The sequence below is a fragment of the Cetorhinus maximus genome, chromosome 36 (genome assembly GCF_964194155.1).
Source record: "Cetorhinus maximus chromosome 36, sCetMax3.hap1.1, whole genome shotgun sequence".
Lineage (NCBI taxonomy): Eukaryota > Metazoa > Chordata > Chondrichthyes > Lamniformes > Cetorhinidae > Cetorhinus > Cetorhinus maximus.
Window position 1 is genome coordinate 3202845 of NC_135914.1, and position 19817 is coordinate 3222661.

The 19817-nt window shown below is 43.7% G+C and overlaps 2 protein-coding genes across 2 annotated transcripts in view; one reads left to right on the forward strand and one right to left on the reverse strand.

The window, feature by feature from the left end:
- The window catches only part of LOC144672200 (uncharacterized), a 50524-nt gene extending 33269 nt beyond the window's left edge, over positions 1 to 17255 (forward strand). The window contains exons 9-10 of the mRNA XM_078534018.1: positions 14513 to 14604; positions 14981 to 17255. Of these exons, the coding sequence (XP_078390144.1) occupies positions 14513 to 14604; positions 14981 to 15725 (837 nt within the window). The 3' untranslated portion in view covers positions 15726 to 17255. The remainder of the gene's footprint in view (positions 1 to 14512; positions 14605 to 14980) is intronic.
- The window catches only part of LOC144672165 (uncharacterized), a 61269-nt gene that overhangs the window by 36856 nt on the left and 4596 nt on the right, over positions 1 to 19817 (reverse strand). The gene's annotated exons all lie outside the window — the stretch shown is intronic.

The following is a 19817-nucleotide window of genomic DNA, read 5'->3' on the forward strand; positions in this document are numbered from 1 at the left end:
CCTTACTGTCAGATTTTGCTTTATAACGTTACTGCGGAGCACCTTGGGACATTTTGTTGTGTGAAAAGTGTGATGAAGAAGCTTGACCACCGTCGGGGACAAAGCAGCCTGCATTATTGGCACCTCATCCACAAACATTCACTCCCTCCATCACCAACACACAGTGGCAGCAATGTGTACCATCTACAAGATGCACTGCAGAAACTCACCAACCCTTCTTACACAGCACATTCCAAACCCAGGACCTCTGACCTCTAGAAGGTCAAGGGCAGAAGACACATGGGAACACCGCCTGAAATTCCCCTTTCTCATCATCCTGACTTGAAAATATATTGCCGTTCCTTCACTGTCACTGGGTCAAAATCCTGGAACTCCCTCCCACACAGCACTGTGGGTGTACCTACACCACTGGGACTGCAGTGGTGGTCTTAGTTCAAGACCAGTATTGGTCCCACTGCACCAGGAAAACTCCGTTGTCCCCAGGATGTGGAGTTGTTCAAACTGCCTGAGTTGAGAATGGAGCTAACTGAGCACTCGAGGCTTCAGTCAAACCAATTGCCTGGGATCTTTCTTCCTAATTTGCTAACTCCCAGTTGAAGTTGTTTCTGCAGTAAAATTTGGAATATTTATATGGGAAATAAAGGGTTAATATGATCACCATGAGTTTTATTTATGAAAGCAGTTTCTCTTGCTTTATTTTGCCACTGCAACTGTTGGCCTGTTTTTTTCCATATGTGTTTTGCTAGAGATGAAGTTACTGTAGTTGATAAGCTGTTTTCTGTTTTTGCACATTTGTACTTTTTGTCTAACTTGGTTGCCTGGGAGAGTGTGATAGGGTGTGCTTACCAGGGAAAGATGAAGGCCATAAGCAGACAAAATAAGATCGGGCATGCAGTCAGCTGAATCTCTACTGTGTATAAATAAATGTTACTGTAACTGCTTGTTTGTAATAAAGAGCTCCTGACTTTAACCATCTCCGGACTCTGAGCGGCTTTTGTCCCACAACAAATATTAATCTGAATTTCATTTTTTGGAGTGAAATCTACAACTTAAAACGGGCTGCGAAAGGGGAAAAAAAGTTCTTGGGTTCATTTTGTGCCTTTCACACCCTCGGAACATTGCAAAGTGATTCACAATCAATGATGCATTTTGGATGGTAGAATGACAAGAGACAGTTTAAACTAAATGCTTCTATTTTAACCAGAGTGCAGCAAAGGTAAGACCTGGGAGTGTATGGACATGAATCTTTGACAGTTGCAGGCCAAGTTGAAAACAACGTTTATCAGATGCTATTAATAGAGACATGAAGTACTAGAGCAAGAACACTGTACCGAATCTGTATCAATCACTGACTGATCCTCAGCTAAAGCACTGCGTTCAATTCTGAACACTCTACTTCAGGAACAATGCCAAGGATTTGAAAAGGGTGCACAGAAAACTTACCAGAACAGTATCAGGGATGAGGGTCTTTGGTTATGTGCAGACTGGAGAAGTTATAATTGTTCTCCTCAGAATAAAGAACATACGAAGACATGAAATAGGAGCAGAAGTAGGCCACTCAGCCTGTCAAGCCTGGAGATTATAGCAGTGTTTCAAGACCAAATTAAAAACGCAAATGTCAAGAATCAACTGTATTAATGTGGGGACTGTTAACATGGGAGCATGGGATATTTTTACTACATTATAGGAGTTAGATAAATTAAAACTATTGTTGACTGTGGGCAGAGATTTGGTTGCCTGTCTCGGGGAAACGCACGGCTGTCGGCACACCAGGGAGAAAGAGTGTTCACCAGCTGAGTGTGGATTCACTGCATCATCCCATTTACTGGCACAGCAGGACAGGAAAGCGATTCATTCATTCACCCCACCTGCTAAGTTTATATTTAATTGTAGGGGTTGCTGCTGTCAATCACATCCAGGATACAACTGTAGTGTGAAAGTATACTAATTTTCATAATATATTTCTGGTTTATTGTGAAGTAGGTTTATGGGGGTAAGTATAGTTGGGTCTGTCTGTGTGATTTAATTACATTTTGAGTGAAAGCTTGAAATTGCTAAAAGAAGCTAGGTGCTTGACATGCTAATGAGTAAACATGGATGCTGGCTTCGCATGTAAGGTGTGAAGGGAATTTGCATTGTTAGATATATGAAGAGATTTTGATTTCAGAAGGATCTTAATCTGTTTACAATTTGCCAGATAATCAAGGCTAAGGAATGTGTTTATTTTTCCCAAAGGTTACTGACAATATTGGCAAGATGAAAGTTTTTTTATATTATGAGGAAGATACCGTTTCAAAGACATATGGAACAATAGAATTTACATATTAAAAAAAGAAACATATATAAAGGAGAACGAATGACTATGTGGAAGAAGATCCAACAGGAGTGTGTGAAATAGCCTTAATGAAGCCTCCAGCCATGTGTGCATGAGTCTGCTATGTAACAAAACTGAAGTTGGGGAAAAGCCATTTGGAATTCCACTGTTGAGTGGGTATTGTGTTAACTTGCTGGTTATGTTTCAATGCAGTTGGACCATTGCCTGAAAGGGGTTGTAACTCGGGGTTGAGTTAATTAGGAATTTTCTGAGTTATTATATTAGTGAGCAATTGTAGACTTATGTATGTGCTTGAATTCTTTTACTTTGTTAATAAATATTATAATTTAATTTTTTTTTAAATCTCTCAAGGTCTTGGTGGACTCGTTCCTTCTGAATTCAGTGCACACATCTTGTAATAAATATAAATAGCAAAACCATTGTGATAGCGCAACCAAGTTTCCCTTGTGGATTTGGTCCACCTGGCACACATCCTCTGCCACATCATAACAAATTGGGGTCTCTTTGCGGGATATTTGAAATTCCTTTACTGGTTTGGTGAATCTTCAGGTTACGAGTACGAGAAGCACATTGAATTCAGGAGTTGGTGTGAGGGATGTTAAAGTGGTGAGACGGCAAAAATGGCTGTTGCCATGGTAAAACCTTTTTGGAAGCAGAAGATATAACTCTGATTAGGTTACAAAAAATATCTGAGGGTAATTTAACAGCATTGGTGGATAAGTTGCAGCTGAGGTTACCCGTAGGGGCAAAGAAAGCAGATATAGTTAAAGTGATAGCACAGCATTTGAAATTGGAAGTGATACCTGACACTAGTGAGTCACAGCTGGAGGTAGTGAGACTTCAGTTACAAATGAAGAAGCTTGAATTTGAACAAGCGATGGTAATGAAAAAGCTTGCACTAGAGGCAACAGAAAAAGAAAGTATTTCAAAGAGAAATGGAAATGCGAAAACTCAACTTCCAGGGGGAAAAGTTAGCAATGGAGGGGAGGGACTAAGAATGAGGGAGGAAGACTTGGGAGCAGAAGTAGGCCATTCAGCCCATCGAATCTGCTCTGCCATTCAAAGAGATCATGGCTGATCTGCTAATCCTCAACTCCACTTTCCTGCCTTTTCCCCATAACCCTTGATTCCCTCACTGATTAAATATATCTCATTCCTTGAATATACTTAATGACCCAGCTTCTACAGCCCTCTGTGGTAAAGAATTCCACAGATGAACAACCGAGAGAAGAAATTCCTCCTCATCTCTATTTTAAATGGGTGACCCTTTACTCTGAGATTATGCCCTCTAGTCTTAGACCTCCCACAAGGGAAACAACCTCTCAGCATCTACCCTGTTAAGTCACCTAAGATCTCATATGTTTCAATAAGGTTGCCTGTCATTCTTCTAAATTCCAATGAGTACAGGCCCAACCTACTCAACCTCTCCTCATAAGAAAATCCTTCCATACGCGGGATCAACCTAGTGAACCTTCTCTGGGATGTCTCCAATGCCTGTATATCTTTCCTTACATAAGGGGAACAAAACTGTTCACAGTATTCTAGGTGTGGTCTAACTAGTGCCTTGTATAGTTTTAGCAAGACTTCCCTATTTTTATACTCCATTCCTTTGAAATAAAGGCCAACATTCCATTTGCCTTCCCTATTACCTGCTGAAATTGCATGCTAGCTTTTTGGGATTCATGCACGAGGGCCCCCAAATCTCTTTGTGCAGTCTTTCTCCATTTAAGTAATGTTCAGCTCCTCTAGTCATCATTCCAAAGTGCATAAGCTCACATTTCCCACATTATGTTCCATCTGCCAAGTTTTTGCCCACTCACTTAAACTGTCTATATCCCTCTGTGAACTCTTTGTCATCCTCACCACATGCCTGCCCACCTATTTTTGTGTCATCCACAAACTTGGCGATAGTACATTCATTTCCCTCATCTAAGTCATTAATGTATATATTGTAAATAATTGTGGCCCCAGCACTGATTCCTATGGCACTCCATCGTTACAGGTTGCCATCCTAAAAATGCCCCCTTTATTCCATCGCTCTGTCTTCTATTAGTTAACCAATCCTCTATCCGTGCTAATATACTACTACCATTACCATGGGCTCTTATCTTATTAAATAGCCAGATGTGCAGTACCTTAATGAATGCCTTTTGGAAATCCAAATATATTACATCTATTGGTTCCCCTTTATCTATCGTGCTTGTTACCTCCTCAAAGAATTCTAATAAATTTGTCAGGCATGATTTCCCCGTCATGAAGCCATGCTGAATCTGCTTGATTATACTATGCATTTCTAAATGCTCTGCTTTTACATCCTTTTTAATAAACTCTAACATTTTCCCAATGACGGATGTTAAGCTAACCGGCCTATAGTTTACCTGTTTTGTCTCCCTCCATTTTTGAGTAAGGGTGTTACATTGGCAGTTTTCCAACCCTCTGGGACTTTTCCAGAATCTAAGGATTCTTGGAAGATTGCTACCAGTGCATCCACTATCTATGCAGCTGCTTCCTTTAATATCTTGGGATGCAACCCATCAGGTCCAGGGGACTTATTGGCCTTTAGCCCCATTAGTTTCCCTAGTACTTTTTCTCTAATGATAGTTATTGTATTTATTTCCTCCCCCCACCCCCAAAGCCCTTTTGCCCCTTGATTATTTTTGGAATGCTATTAGTGTCTTCTACCGTGAAGACTAATGCAAAGTATTTATTCGACTCCTCTGCCTTTTCGTCATTCCCCATTATTACTTCCCCAGCCTCATTCACTAAGGGGCCTATATTGACTTTGGCCTCTCTCTTGCTTTTTATATATTTAAAAGAGCTCTTACTGTCTGTTTTTATATTACTTGTTAGTTTACCTTCAAAGTTTATTTTCTCCCTCTTTATCTTTTTTTGGTCATCTTCTGTGTTTGTAAAACTTTCCCAATCCTCTGGCTTACCACTAATCCTTGCCACATTGTATATTTTCTTCTTTCAATTTGATACTATCCTTAACTTCCTTGGTTAACTATGGTTGGTTTATCCCCTTCCTAGAATCCTTCCTCACTGGGATATATCTTTCTTGTGAGTCATGAACTATTTTCTTAAATGTCTGCCATTGTTTATCAACCGTCTTTTCTGCTAAACTCCTTTCCCAGTCCACTGCAGCCAACTTTGCCCTCATTCCTTTGTAATTACCCTTATTTAAGTTTAGCACAGTTGTTTCTGTTCCAAGTTTCTCACTTCCCAAACTGAATGTTAAATTCTACCATGTTATAGTCACTGTTTCCTAGGGGACCTTTTTCTCTGAGATCATTTAGTAAACCTGCCTCATTACATAATACCAGATCCAAAATAGCCTGATCCCTGGTTGGATCCACAACATGTTGTTCTAGGAAACTGTCCCGAATACACTCAACGAATTCTTCCTCGTGGCTACCTCTGCCAATTTGATTTTCCCAATCTGCATGAAGATTAAAGTCACCCATGATTAACGTACTGCCTTTTTAACATGCCCTCGTTATCTCATGATTTATTCTCTGTCCTACAGCATAGCTACTGTTAGGAGGCCTATAGACGACTCCCACCAGTGTCTTCTTCCCCTTGTTATTTCTTACCTCCACCCATATGGATTCTCCATCTTCCGATCCAAGATCATTTCTTGCTATCGTACTTATTCCATCTTGTACTAACAAGGCTACCCCACCACCCTTTCATTTCCTGTCTGTTCTTTTGAAAAGTCACATACCCCTGAATATTTAGCTTCCAGCTTTGATCTCCTCATAACCATGTCTCCACAATGGCTTTAAGATCATACCCAGTAACCACTATTTGTGCCATTAATTCATTTATTTTGTTCCAAATACTACGTGCAATTAAGTAAAAAGCAATTAATTTTGTCTTTTTACCATTTTTCCCCCTCTTAGCCTATTTGCTGCTTTTTTTTATTTTTGGACACTCTGTCCCTTCCTGTCACACTCTGGGTATCATTGCCTAAATAGCTGCCCTACAAGGCTGTCATATCCTTTTGCTTTGTAAGCTTACGTATCCCCTCTCCAGAACCCTTTCCCCCTCTATTTAGTTTAAATCTCTCTCTACAGCCCTAGTTATTCGATTCGCCAGGTCACTGGTCCCAGAACAGTTCAATTGAAGCCCATCCCACCAGAACAGCTGCCTTCTACACTAGTACTGGTGCCAATGTCCCATGAACTGAAACCCATTCCTCCCACATCAACCTTTGAGCCACGCATTTAACTCCTTGACTCTATTTACCCTATGCCAGTTTGCCCATGGCACAGGTAGTAATCCCAAGATTATTACCTTGGAGGTTCTGCTTTTTAATTTAGCTCCTAACTGTTCAATTTTTGTCAGCGGATCCTCCTTTCTAGTCCTATCAGCATCGTTGAGAGGAAAGCGAAAGAGAATGCCAGCTTTAAAAGCTGGACTTTAAAAAAGAGATCTCAGATGCTGAGGAAGGTTCTGATGATGAAAATACCTTCAACCTAAAATCCAGTGGGGAGTTGTTTAAATTTGTGTGAGCTCTTCCAAAGATTGAAGAAAGGGATGTAGAGGCGTTCTTAATTTCATTTGAGAAGATACCTAAGCAGATGAATTGGGCAAAAGAAATCTGGACATTGCCTTTACAGTCTAGCTTAGTGGGCAGAGCTCATGAGGTTTATGCTTCACTGTCAGAAGAAGTGTCAGTAGATTATAATGCAGTAAAAAAGGCTATTTTGAGTGCAAATGAGTTGGTTCCTGAGGCGTACAGGCAGAAACTTAGGAATATAAGGAAACAGCCTGGTCAAATCTATATTGAGTTTGAGAGAGTAAAACAAAGTAATTTTGACTGGTGGATACGGGCACTAAAGATAGAGACAACGTATGTAGCTGTTAGAGAAGTAATTCTTTTGGAAGAATTCATGTGGAGGAACAGAGGGTTAAAACAGTAAGAAAAGGAGCAGATATAGCTGATGAGTTAGTTCATAGATCTAAACCTCTTTTTCGTCACCCTTTTAAATCAGGGAAGGACAGAAAGCGGGAAGGTGAAAGGAAGGTAGGTAGTCAGAGAAGGGAAGGAGTAATTGGAAATTCTCAGGATTTTTTTTTCTCAGACTAAGAAGGAAAGTGCTGAGGGTAGAAGTGACGTTCGGAAATTGGGTGTTTTCATGTAGTAAGGTTGGGCATATGAAGTCAACGTGTTGGATGTTACAGGGAAAGTCTGTTACAATAATTGGAAATCAGATAAATTCTGGAAGTAAAAGTACTATGGGTTCTGAGGTCCAGGCGCAGGAAAAACCAGTGGTTTGTGTACAGGTAAAACAGGAAGAATCAGTGATATGTAAAGAAGTAGGAATGTGTTCACAATTTACCCAATGGAGTTCTGAAGAGTAGGTTGCAGAAATGCTCAACGATTTTGTCTATGAAGGGGAAGTCTTTCCATGTGTACAGGGTGGAGCAGGTAAAGATATTAAAATGTTAAGAGACACAGGTGCTAGTCAATTTTAATTCATGGGACAGTGATATTTCTTGTCCAGAGGGAATGTTGCAGAAAAAGGTGATAATAAGTGGGGTTCATGGATATGCTAAACCTATTCCATTGTGGAAAGTCAATTTTTTAAAGAGTAAGTGGAAAATAGGTGAGGTGATTGTTGGAGTACTGGACAAATTGCCCATTGTCGGTGTTCAGTTTATTTTAGGTAATGATATAGCTGGGTCACAGATGTGGCTGATGCTTACAGTAGCTGAGCAGCCTGTAGAGGTGCATTCAACAGAGGTGTTGCAGAAAGAGCATCCTGGATTGTTTCCAGTTTGTGCAGTAATGAGATCACAAGCTCAAGGGTTGAAACAGGAAGAAGAGGAAGGTAAAGGCAGGGAAAAGGTCTTGAAGTTCAATTAGCTGATACTATCTTTGATAAGATTGTTCAGGGAGAAAGAATGGAAGAGAATGAAGCTGAAGTGTTTAGTTCAGTTCAGTTGGTAGAGCTACGACAAAAGGATCCACGAATAAAGCAGTTATATCAGACAGCTTACTCAGAAACAGAGGCAGAATGTATTCTGGAATGTTATTACCTTAAAGGTAACGTGTCAATGAGGAAGTGGAGACCCTTATCATGTTTAAGAAGATGAAAAATGGATGGAAGTGCATGTCATGAAAATATAATAATTTTCATAATCTCTGGTTTATTGTGAAGTAGGTTTATGAGGGTTAATAAAGTTGGGTCTGCCTGTGTGTGATTTAATTACATTTGGAGCCAAGTAGACTGCAAACTTAATTCATCAATAGAAGTTAGGTTCTTGACATGCTAATGAGTAAACATGGATGCTGGCTTAGCATGTAATGTGTGAAGGGAACTTGCATTTTTGGATAAATGAAGGGGTATTTGGATTTCAAAGGGATTTTAGTCTGTTTACAACTAGCCAGATAAGCAAGACCATAAGACCATAAGACATAGGAGCAGAAATTAGACCATTCGGCCCATCGAGTTTGCTCCGCCATTCAATCATGGCTGATAAGTTTCTTAACCCCATTCTCCCGCCTTCTCCCCGTAACCTTTGATCCCCTTACCAATCAAGAACCTATCTATCTCGGTCTTAAATACACTCAAATGACCTGGCCTCCACTGCCTTCTGTGGCAATGAATTCCATAGATTCACCACTCTCTGGCTAAAGAAGTTTCTCCTCATCTCTGTTCTAAAAGGTCTTCCCTTTACTCTGAGGCTGTGCCCTCAGGTCCTGGTCTCTCCTACTAATGGAAACATCTTCCCCACGTTCACTCTATCCAGGCCTTTCAGTATTCTGTAAGTTTCAATCAAATCCCCCCTCATCCTTCTAAGCTCCATCGAGTATAGACCCAGAGTCCTCAAACGTTCCTCATATGTTAAGCCTTTCATTCCTGGGATCATTCTCGTGAACCTCCTCTGGACACTCTGCAGGGCCAGCACATCCTTCCTGAGATACGGGGCCCAAAATTGCTCACAATATTCTAAATGTGGTCTGACCAGAGCCTTATAAAGCCTCAGCAGCACATGCCTGCTTTCATATTCTAGTCCTCTCGAAATAAATGCCAACATTGCATTTGCCTTCTTAACCACCGACTCAACCTGCAAGTTAACCTTAAGAGAATCCTGGACGAGGACTCCCAAGTCCCTTTGGACTCCAGATTTCTGAATTCTCTCCCCATTTAGAAAATAGTCTATGCCTCTATTCTTCCTACCAAAGTGCATGACCTCACACTTCCCCACGTTGTATTTCATCTGCCACTTCTTTGCCCATTCTCCTAACCTGTCTAAGTCCTTCTGCAGCCTCCCCGCCTCCTCAATACTACCTGTCCCTCCACCTATCTTTGTATCTTCTGCAAACTTAACCAGGATGCCCTCAGTTCCTTCATCTAGATCATTAATGTATAAAGTGAAAAGTTGTGGTCCCAACACTGACCCCTGCGGAATTCCATTAGTCACCGGCTGCCATCCTGAGAAGGATCCCCTTATCCCTACTCTCTGCCTCCTGCCAGACAGCCAATCTTCTATCCATGCTAGTACCTTGCCGCTAACAACATGGGCTCTTATCTTACTGAGCAGCCTCCTGCGCGGCACCTTGTCAAAGGCCTTCTGGAAGTCTAAGTAGATAACATCCATTGGCTCTCCTTTGTCTAACCTGCTCGTTACCTCCTCAAAGAATTTTAACAGATTTGTCAGGCATAACCTCCCCTTGATGAAACCATGCTGACTTTGCCCTATTTTACCATGCACTTCCAAGTATTCTGAAATCTCATCCTTAATAATGGTCTCGAAAATCTTACCAACGACCGAGGTCAGGCTAAAAGGAAACGCCGGAGAAGCATTGAGAGTTTTCAACGTGGGACTGAAATGAAATTGGTCAACAAGGAAGAAACACTTTCCAATCAGAGCAGAAATTGATGACAGCAGTCACATTAACTGGACTTCACTTCGGGTTGGTGCCACCGTGTTGAAAAACAGTCATTCTCTGACTCCTGATTTTTAATGTTGTAATTGATGGCACTCCCTCACCACTCTCCATTTGCACACACTCCCTCACCACTCTCCATTTGCACACACTCCCTCACCACTCTCCATTTGCACACACTCCCTCACCACTCTCCATTTGCACACACTCCCTCACCACTCTCCATTTGCACACACTCCCTCACCACTCTCCATTTGCACACACTCCCTCACCACTCTCCATTTGCACACACTCCCTCACCACTCTCCATTTGCACACACTCCCTCACCACTCTCCATCTGCACACACTCCCTCACCACTCTCCATCTGCACACACTCCCTCACCACTCTCCATCTGCACACACTCCCTCACCACTCTCCATCTGCACACACTCCCTCACCACTCTCCATCTGCACACACTCCCTCACCGCTCTCCATCTGCACACACTCCCTCACCGCTCTCCATTTGCACACACTCCCTCACCACTCTCCATTTGCACACACTCCCTCACCGCTCTCCATTTGCACACACTCCCTCACCGCTCTCCATTTGCACACACTCCCTCACCGCTCTCCATTTGCACACACTGCCTCACCGCTCTCCATTTAGACACACTCCCTCACCGCTCTCCATTTGCACGCACTCCCTCACCTCTCTCCATTTGCACGCACTCCCTCACCGCTCTCCATTTGCACACACTCCCTCACCGCTCTCCATTTGCACACACTCCCTCACCGCTCTCCATTTGCACACACTCCCTCACCGCTCTCCATCTGCACACACTCCCTCACCCCTCTCCATTTGCACACACTCCCTCACCGCTCTCCATTTGCACACACTCCCTCACCGCTCTCCATTTGCACACACTCCCTCACCTCTCTCCATTTGCACACACTCCCTCACCACTCTCCATTTACACACACTCCCTCACCACTCTCCATTTACAGACGCTCCCTGACAAGTCGGTCTTTCACCTCCATTTACAGACGCTCCCTGAATAACTGAGTCTCCAGCACTCCCCGTCGACCCTGCAGTTTGGCTCAGGGCGCACGGCCGCTTGGTGGCGATTTGAGCCGGGGTGGATCGTGAGAAACCGGCAGATTAAAGGCGGCTCCTTCACCCGCTTCACTGTGACCTGCTGAACCTCCGCCTCTCCCGCGCATGCTCAGACCGCGCAGCGCAATGAGCCTCTTCAGCGCATGCTCATTCAGCCATGCCCAACCGGCCACTCCCGCGCATGCTCATTACAAGGAATGTGCTAATGGGAACAAGCAGGACAAGTGAGCTTATACCGCGCATGCTCCGCCCACAATGCCCTGCGGGTCTCTCCCGCGCATGCTCACCTCACTGGTCCTCAATGTCCTCATTAAGAAGGAAGTGCAGAGGCTGCTAAATGCTGGAAATCTGGAAGATCAGGAAATACTCAGCAGATCAAGCAGCAGCTGTGGACCAGGAAACACAGTTAACTATTCAACCACAACAAACAGCTGGTAGGAAATACTAAACTATTAAGTGTGTTCAAAGTAAGAAAATCTAAATGAAGGTTATTGTGTGAATGCACAGAGTGTGGTTAATAATATTGGTGAGTTACAGCTGCAGATTGACATGTGTAAATAGGATGTTGTGGCTATAACAGGGAGCTGGCTCTGAGTATTAAATCTTCCTCAGTACAAGGTGTTCAGCAAAGACAGGAAAGGAAGAGAAAAGAGAGGCTGGCAGTCCTGTTTAAGGAGAGAAGATATCCCAGAGGAGGTCAAGGATAGAATCTAAAATACCTGGAAAAACTCAGCAGGTCTAACAGCATCTGCGGAGAGGAACACAGTTGATGTTTCGAGTCCATATGACTCTTCATCAGAACTAAGGAAATGGAGAAATGAGGTGAAATATAAGCTGGTAAGGGAGTGGGGGGGTGGGGGGGGGGGTGGTGGGACAGGTAGAGCTGGATAGGGGGCCAGTGAGAGGTGGAGGCAAAGAAGAGATGTCATAGACAAAAGGACAAAGGGGTGTTGACGGTGGTGATATTATCTAAGGAATGTGCTAATGGGGACATTAAGGGTAGCAAGCAGGACAAGCTAAGTGGCAGATAGTCTGGGTGGGGTGGGGGGAAGGGATCAAAATGGGCTAAAAGGTGGAGATAAATAGATCGAAATAAATTTTAAAATAGTTGGGAAAAGAAAGATATATTTTTTTTAATTATAAATTATTGGAAAAAGGGGATGAGGATGGAGGAGAGAGTTCATGATCTGAAGTTGTTGAACTCAATGTTAAGACCAGCAGGCGGTAAAGTGACTAGTCGGAAGATGAGGTGCTGTTCCTCCAGTTTGCGTTGAGCTTCACTGGAACATTGTAGCAGGCCAAGGCGGACATGTGGGCATGAGAGCAGGGTGGTGTGTCTCTCATGCTCTCTCTGCTCTCAAGCCCACATGTCCGTCCTTGGCCTGCTGCAATGTTCCAGTGAAGCTCAACGCAAACTGGAAGAACAGCACCTTATCTTCCAACTAGGCACTTTACAGCCTTCCGGTCTTAATATTGAGTTCAACAATTTCAGATCATGAACCCTCTCCTCCATCCCCACCACCTTTCCAATCCCCCTTTTTCCAATAATTTATAATTTTTAAAAAATATATCTTTCTTTTCCCACCTATTTTTAAATTTATTTCGATCTATTGTTTTATCTCCACCTTTTAGCCCATTTTGATCCCTTCCCCCCACTCCACCCCCACTAGGGCCATCTGCCACTAGCTTGTCCTGCTTGCTACCATTAATGTCCCCATTAGCACATTCCTTAGATAATATCACCACCATCAATACCCCTTTGTCCTTTTGTCTATGACATCTCTTTTTTGCCTCCACCTATCACTGCCCCCCTATCCAGCTCTACCTGTCCCACCCCACTCTACCAGCTTATATTTCACCTCATTTCTCCATTTCCTTAGTTCTGATGAAGAGTCATACGGACTCGAAACGTCAACTGTGTTCCTCTCCGCAGATGCTGTTAGACCTGCTGAGTTTTTCCAGGTATTTTTGTTTTTGTTTCACATTTCCAGCATCCGCAGTATTTTGCTTTTATATAAGGATAGAATCTATTTGGCTAGAGTAAGGAACAAAAAAGTGGGAATTACATTGCTCAATGTAGTTTAAAGGCCATGAACTACTGGGAAAGATGTAGAGGAAATTTGCCAGGAAATTAGGGAGGTGGATGAGTTATAGAGTAGTTATAATGGGGGTCTTTAATTATCCGAATATAGGATTGGGATAGTCGTAGTGTAACTGGCAGAGGCAAGAGTTCCTGGAGTGTATTCAGGAGAATTTTCGATCACAGAATTGATGTGGTAATAAACCACAACAAAATTAACGCAGCTTTACTAATACTAATAAAACTGACTATTACTAGTGGTAATAAACCCCACTTAACAATAAGAGATAAGACTCCTCAGCTGCACACATTTTACTTGTTACTAATACCCAGTTGTTTAGACTCAGTCCCTAAACAGCAATACTCATCATCCAATCACCTTATGGCCTTCCTGGTGTTCTCCAACACCTGCCTTGGGTTCCCGCACCCTCTCCGTGTGTTCCTCATAAGTTGCTATCTCTCCCAGGTAACATTCTACATCAATATGTTTCCACTCCAATGTGAAAGGAGGGACTGTTGGACCTGGTTCTTGGGAATGAGGTGGGCCAAGTAGATCAAGTGTTAGTGGGAGAGCATTCAGAAGACAGTGATCATTGTATAATGAGGTTTAGGTTGGCTATCGAAAAGGACAAAGAACAATCCAGAGTACGAATAATTAACTGGGGGGAAAAGGTTGGCAGGAAAAACATTAACTCTATGCTGAGCTGACATTAAAGGGCAGCAGGCACATGGGAACACCACCACCTGGAAGTTCCCCCCTAGACCACTCACCATCCTGAATTGGAAATATATCACCGTTCCTTCACTGTTGCTGGGTCAAGATCCTGGAACTCCCTCCCTAAGAGTACTGTGGGTGTACCTAGACCACATGGACCGCAGCGGGTCAAGATGGTGGCTCACCACCACCTTCTTAAAGTGGACCTGTGACTTGAAGTTCTGCAGGGGGTGAAATATGGCACCAAGGTTGTGAGCACAGTCTCGCACAGTTGCCTAGGAGAGGGATGAGGTTGGTGGCGAGGAAATAGAAATGGTAATTGGGATGGAAGACGCTGGCTTCAGTTATACCAACATTTAATTGGAGCAAATTTCTGTTCATCCAGTGCTGCATGCCAGACAAGTTGATAAATGACTTGGAGAGAAACTTGGAGGTGATGGCGTTTGCATACACGTGCTGCGCTTGTCCATCTGGGTGGTGAGGATCGAGGGATCATCAGGTCCTGTTATGGTTGCGTTCTCCTTATATAAAATCTCTCCTTCACCCACTGCTGCTCCCTCCTCTCCCTCTCCCTCCTCCGTAGAGGCCAGAATCTTGTGTAGATACAGACCAGGTGGCAGGCTCCCTTCCCTAAAGAACATTAGTGAACCAGTTGGGTTTTTATGACGATCCATCAGCTTTCAGGATCACTTGTTCGGACTGTCAGCCCTAGAAGTGATCAGATTCATTCAGCTCAATTTCCTTGATGTTTTAATGGATTCTCTCACACTCGGGCTTTTTCTGTTTTGAATCAATTTCACAGGGCATTGGGATTTGCTTTCAGGAAACTCAGACATTACATCACACTCTGAAGGAGTCGGCTAATTTATTGGAACCTGATTATCGTTGGTGTGAACATGGAAGGAAAAAGCACTGTTCACAGTGGGGAGAAACCGTCCACGCGTTCTGTGTGTGGACGAGGCTTCAGCCAATCGTCAGCCCTGTTGAGAGAGAAGCACAATGACTCCAGGGAGAAGCCGTGCAAGTGTGGGCACTGCGGAAAGGTATTCAGTTACCCATCTGTGCTGGATATACATCAACGCATTCACACTGGCGAGAGGCCATACAGCTGCCCTGTGTGTCGGAAGGAGTTCGCTCATTCATCGACCTTGAGGATACATCAGCGGAGTCACACCGGGGAGAGACCATTCAAGTGCTCTGTGTGTGGAAAGGGTTTCACTGTGTCATCCGACGTGCTGAAACACCAGCGGGTTCACACTGGGGAGAGGCCGTTCACCTGCTCCGAATGTGGGAAAGGATTCACTCAGTTAGGCAACCTGCAGACACATCAGCGCATTCACACGGGAGAGAAGCCATTTATATGCTCCACATGTGGGAAGGCATTCACTGTGCATTCCCACCTGCAGGAACACCAGCGAGTTCACACAGGGGAGAGGCCGTTTGTCTGCTATGAGTGTGGGAAGGGATTCATTAACTCATCCCACCTGCTGAGCCACCAGCGAGGTCACACTGGGGAGAAACCATACATTTGCTCCGAGTGTGGGAAGGGATTCACTCAGTCGCGCTACCTTCTCAGTCACCAGAGAGTTCACAACTAACCACATGAACTGAACTCCCGAGGTGAAGTGAGAGTGACAGCCCTTGACATCAAGGTAGCATTTGACAGAGTGTGGTATCAAGGAGCCCTAGCAAAACTGGAGTCAATGGGAATCATGGGGAAGACTCTCCGCTGGTTGGAGTCATACCGAGCACAAACGAAGATGGTTGTGGTTGTTGGAAGTCAGTAATCTCAGCTCCAGGACATCACTCCAGGAGTTCCTCAAGGTAGTGTCCTCAGCCCAATCATCTTCAGCTACTTTATCAATGATCTTCCTTCCATCATAAGGTCAGAAGTGGGGATGTTTGCTGATGATTACACAATGTTCAGCATCTTTCACAACTCCTCAGCTACTGAAGCAGTCCATGTCCAAATGTAGCAAGACCTGGACAATATCCAGGCTTGGGCTGACAAGTGGCAAGTAACATTCGCATCACACAAGTGCTAGGCAATGACCATCTCCTACCAGGAAGAATCAAACTATCGCACCTTGATGTTCAATGGTGTTACCATCACTGAATCCCCCATCATCAACATCCTGGGTTTAACATTGACCAGAACCTGAACTGGACTAGCCATATAAATACTGTGGCTACAAGAGCAGGTCAGAGGCTGGGAATCGTGTGACTAGTAACTCACCTCATGATTCCCCAAAGCCTGTCCACCATCTGCAAAGCACAAGTCAGGAGTGTGATGGAATACTATCCAATTGCCTGGATGAGTGCAGCTCCTACAACACTCATCTACAAGATGTACTGCAGGAATTCACCAAGGCTCCTTCGACAGCACCTTCCAAACCCATGACCACTACCATCTAGAAGGACAAGGGCAGCAGATAGATGGGAACACCACCACCTGAAGTTCCCCTCCAAGTCACTCACCACCCTGACTTGGAAATATATTATCATTCCTTCACTGCCGCTGGGTCAAAATCATTGAACTCCCTCCCTAACAGCACTGTGGGTGTAACTACACCACATGGACTGCAGCGGTTCAAGAAGGCAGCTCACCACCACCTTCTCAAGAGCAACTAGGGATGGGCAATAAATGCTGGCCCAACCATCGAAGCACACATCCCATGAATGCAATTTTTAAAAAGTGATTGGATTTTGCTATTAATCACATCCAGGACTGAACCATGCTCACTGGGGGTCAGTTTCTATTGATGTTAATAAACTCCAACCTCCTGTCCAGTTATAGATGTGAATACTCTGGATAAAAGTCAAATCTATCTCGAACACAAGTTGTGTTGTGTTTGGTTTGTCACCTCCCAAATCCCAGCCAATCTTTACCAGAAATTCATGCTTCTAATCAGATTCCCACCCCTGCCACAATACCAAAGCTTGTCTTCTCTAAGTCACAATGGCAGCCTATATCACTGACCGTGGTAAACTCCTGCCTCGTCCTTCTCCACCTGTCTGCAGCCTTTGACACAGTTGACCACACCATCCTCCTCCAACGCTTCTCACCCCGTTCCACTCTTACCTATCTAATCGCAGCCAGAGAACCACGTGCAATGGCTTCTCTTCCCTTTCTCATGTCCTCACCTCTGATTGTCATCCCCCAAGATAGATCCTTGACACCCTCCTCTTTCTCATCTGCACACTGCCACTCGGTCCCATCATTAGTTTCCACATGTACACTGATGCAACCCGGCTCTCCCTCACCACCACCTCTCCTGACTCCTCCACTGTTGGACTGCTTACCTGACACCCAATAATAGAAAAATATAAATTTAAATTTCCTCCAATCAAATATTGAAGACACCAAAGTCATTATCCTTGGTGACTGCTACAAATTCCATCTCTCTACCAGTGAGTTGCTGGAGACTGAATCACTCTGCTCCCAATTTTGCTGCCTTGCCTTCAATAGCCAAGGCCTGAGGATCTGGAATTCCCTCCCTAAACCTCTCAGTCTCTCTCCCTCTTTCCTGATTGAGGCTGCTCATTAGAACTTACCTCTTCCACAAGTTTTTGGCCATTGGCCCTACGTGCCTTACTGTCAAGTTTTGCTTTATAACATTATTGCGGAGCACCTTGGGACATTTTGTTGCGTGAAAAGTGTTATGAAGAAGTTCGACCACCATCAAGCACAAAGCAGCCTGCATTATTGGCACCTCATCCACAAACATTCACTCTCTCCACCACCGACACAGTGTCAGCAGTGTATAACATCCACAAGATTCACTGCAGGAACTCACCAAGCCTTCTTAAATAGCACCTTCCAAGCCCAAGACCTTTAACCTGTAGAAGGACAAGGGCAGCAGACATATGGGAACACCAACGCCTGAAGTTTCCCTCCAAGTCACTCACCATCCTGACTTGGAAATATATCACTGGTCCTTCACTCTCTCTGGGTCAAAACCCTGGAAATACCTCCCTGACAGCACTGTGGGTGTACCTACACCACATGGACTGCAGCGATTCAAGAAGGCAGCTCACCACCACCTTCTTAAGGGGCAATTAAGGATGGGCTAAGGCTGGCCTAAGCAGCAATGCCCACATCCCATCAATGAATAAACATAAAGACAAGTTATTATTGTTTCACGTCATTTAGTTTTTGCACAGTAAGATTTCGCAAACAGTAATCAGCCAAGTGATTAATCAGGAATTTTTTTTGGTGGTGTTAGTTCAAGACCAGAATTGGTCCCAATGCACCAGGAAAACTCCGCTGTGGCCAGGATGTGGAGTTGTTGAGACCGCCTGAGCCGAGAATGGAGCTAAATGAGCGCTCGAGGCTTGTGTACCTTCTCGAACGACTGCCAGGATCTTTCTTCTTAATTTGCTGACTCCCAGTTGAAGTTGTTTCTGCAGCAAAATTTGGAATATTTATGTGGAGAATAAAAGGTTAATACGATAACTTAGTTTTACTTATGAAAGCAGTTTCTCTTGCTTTATTTTGCCACTGCAACCATTGGCCTACACTGCTGGTCTGTTTTTTCTATGTGTGTTTTGCTCGAGATGAAGTTACTGTAGTTGATAAGCTCAAGCTGTTTTCTGTTTTTTCACATTTGTACTTTTTGGCTAGGTTGCTTGTCCGTGAGAGTGTGATAGGGTGTGCCTTACCAGGGAAAGATGAAGGCCATAAGCAGACAAAATAAGATCGGGCATGCAGCCAGCTGAATCTCTACTGTGTATAAATAAGAGTTACTGTAACTGCTTGTTTGTAATAAAGAGCTTCTGACTTTAACCATCTCCGGACCAAGTGTCTTTTGTCCCACAACAAATATTAGTCTGAATTTCATTTTTGGAGCAAAATTTGAAAATTTAAATGGGCCGTGAAAGAGAAAGAAAGTTCTCGTGTTCATTTCACACCCTTGGAACATCGCAAAGTGATTCACAATCAGTGATGCATTTTGGATGGAAGAATGACAAGAGACAGTTTAAACTAAATGCTATTATTTTAACCAGAGTGCAGCAAAAGTAAGACCTGGGAGTGTATGGACATGAATCTTTGACAGTTGCAGGCCAAGTTAATTAAACTAGTTGAAAACAACATTTATCAGATGGCATTAATAGAGACATGAAGTACTAGAGCAAGAACATTCTACTGAATCTGTATCAATCACTGACTGACCCTCAGCTGAAGCACTGTGTTCAATTCTGAGCACTATACTTCAGGAACAATGTCAAGGATGTGGAAAGGGTGCATGGAAAACTTACCAGAACAGTATCAGGGATGAGGGGTTTCAGTAATGTGCAGACTGGAGAAGTTAGAATTGTCCTCCTCAAGAACAGAAAACATACCAAGAAACGAAACAGGAGCAGAAGTAGGCCACTCAGCCCATCGAGCCTGGAGATTATAGCAGTGTTTCAAGACCAAATTAAAAACACAACCATCAACTGTATTAATGTGGGGATTGTTAACATTTCTGTGAAAGAGCATGGGATATTTTTACTACATTAGAGGCATTATATAAATTCCAACCGTTGTTGACCGTTGCCAGAGATTCATTTGCCTGTCTGAGCAGGAAACTCATGGCTATAGGCACATCAGGGAGATAGAGTGTTCACCAGCTGAGTGTGGATTCATTGCGTCATTACATTTACTGGCACAGCCAGACAGTCACACCACAGGGAGGTCATTCAGATAC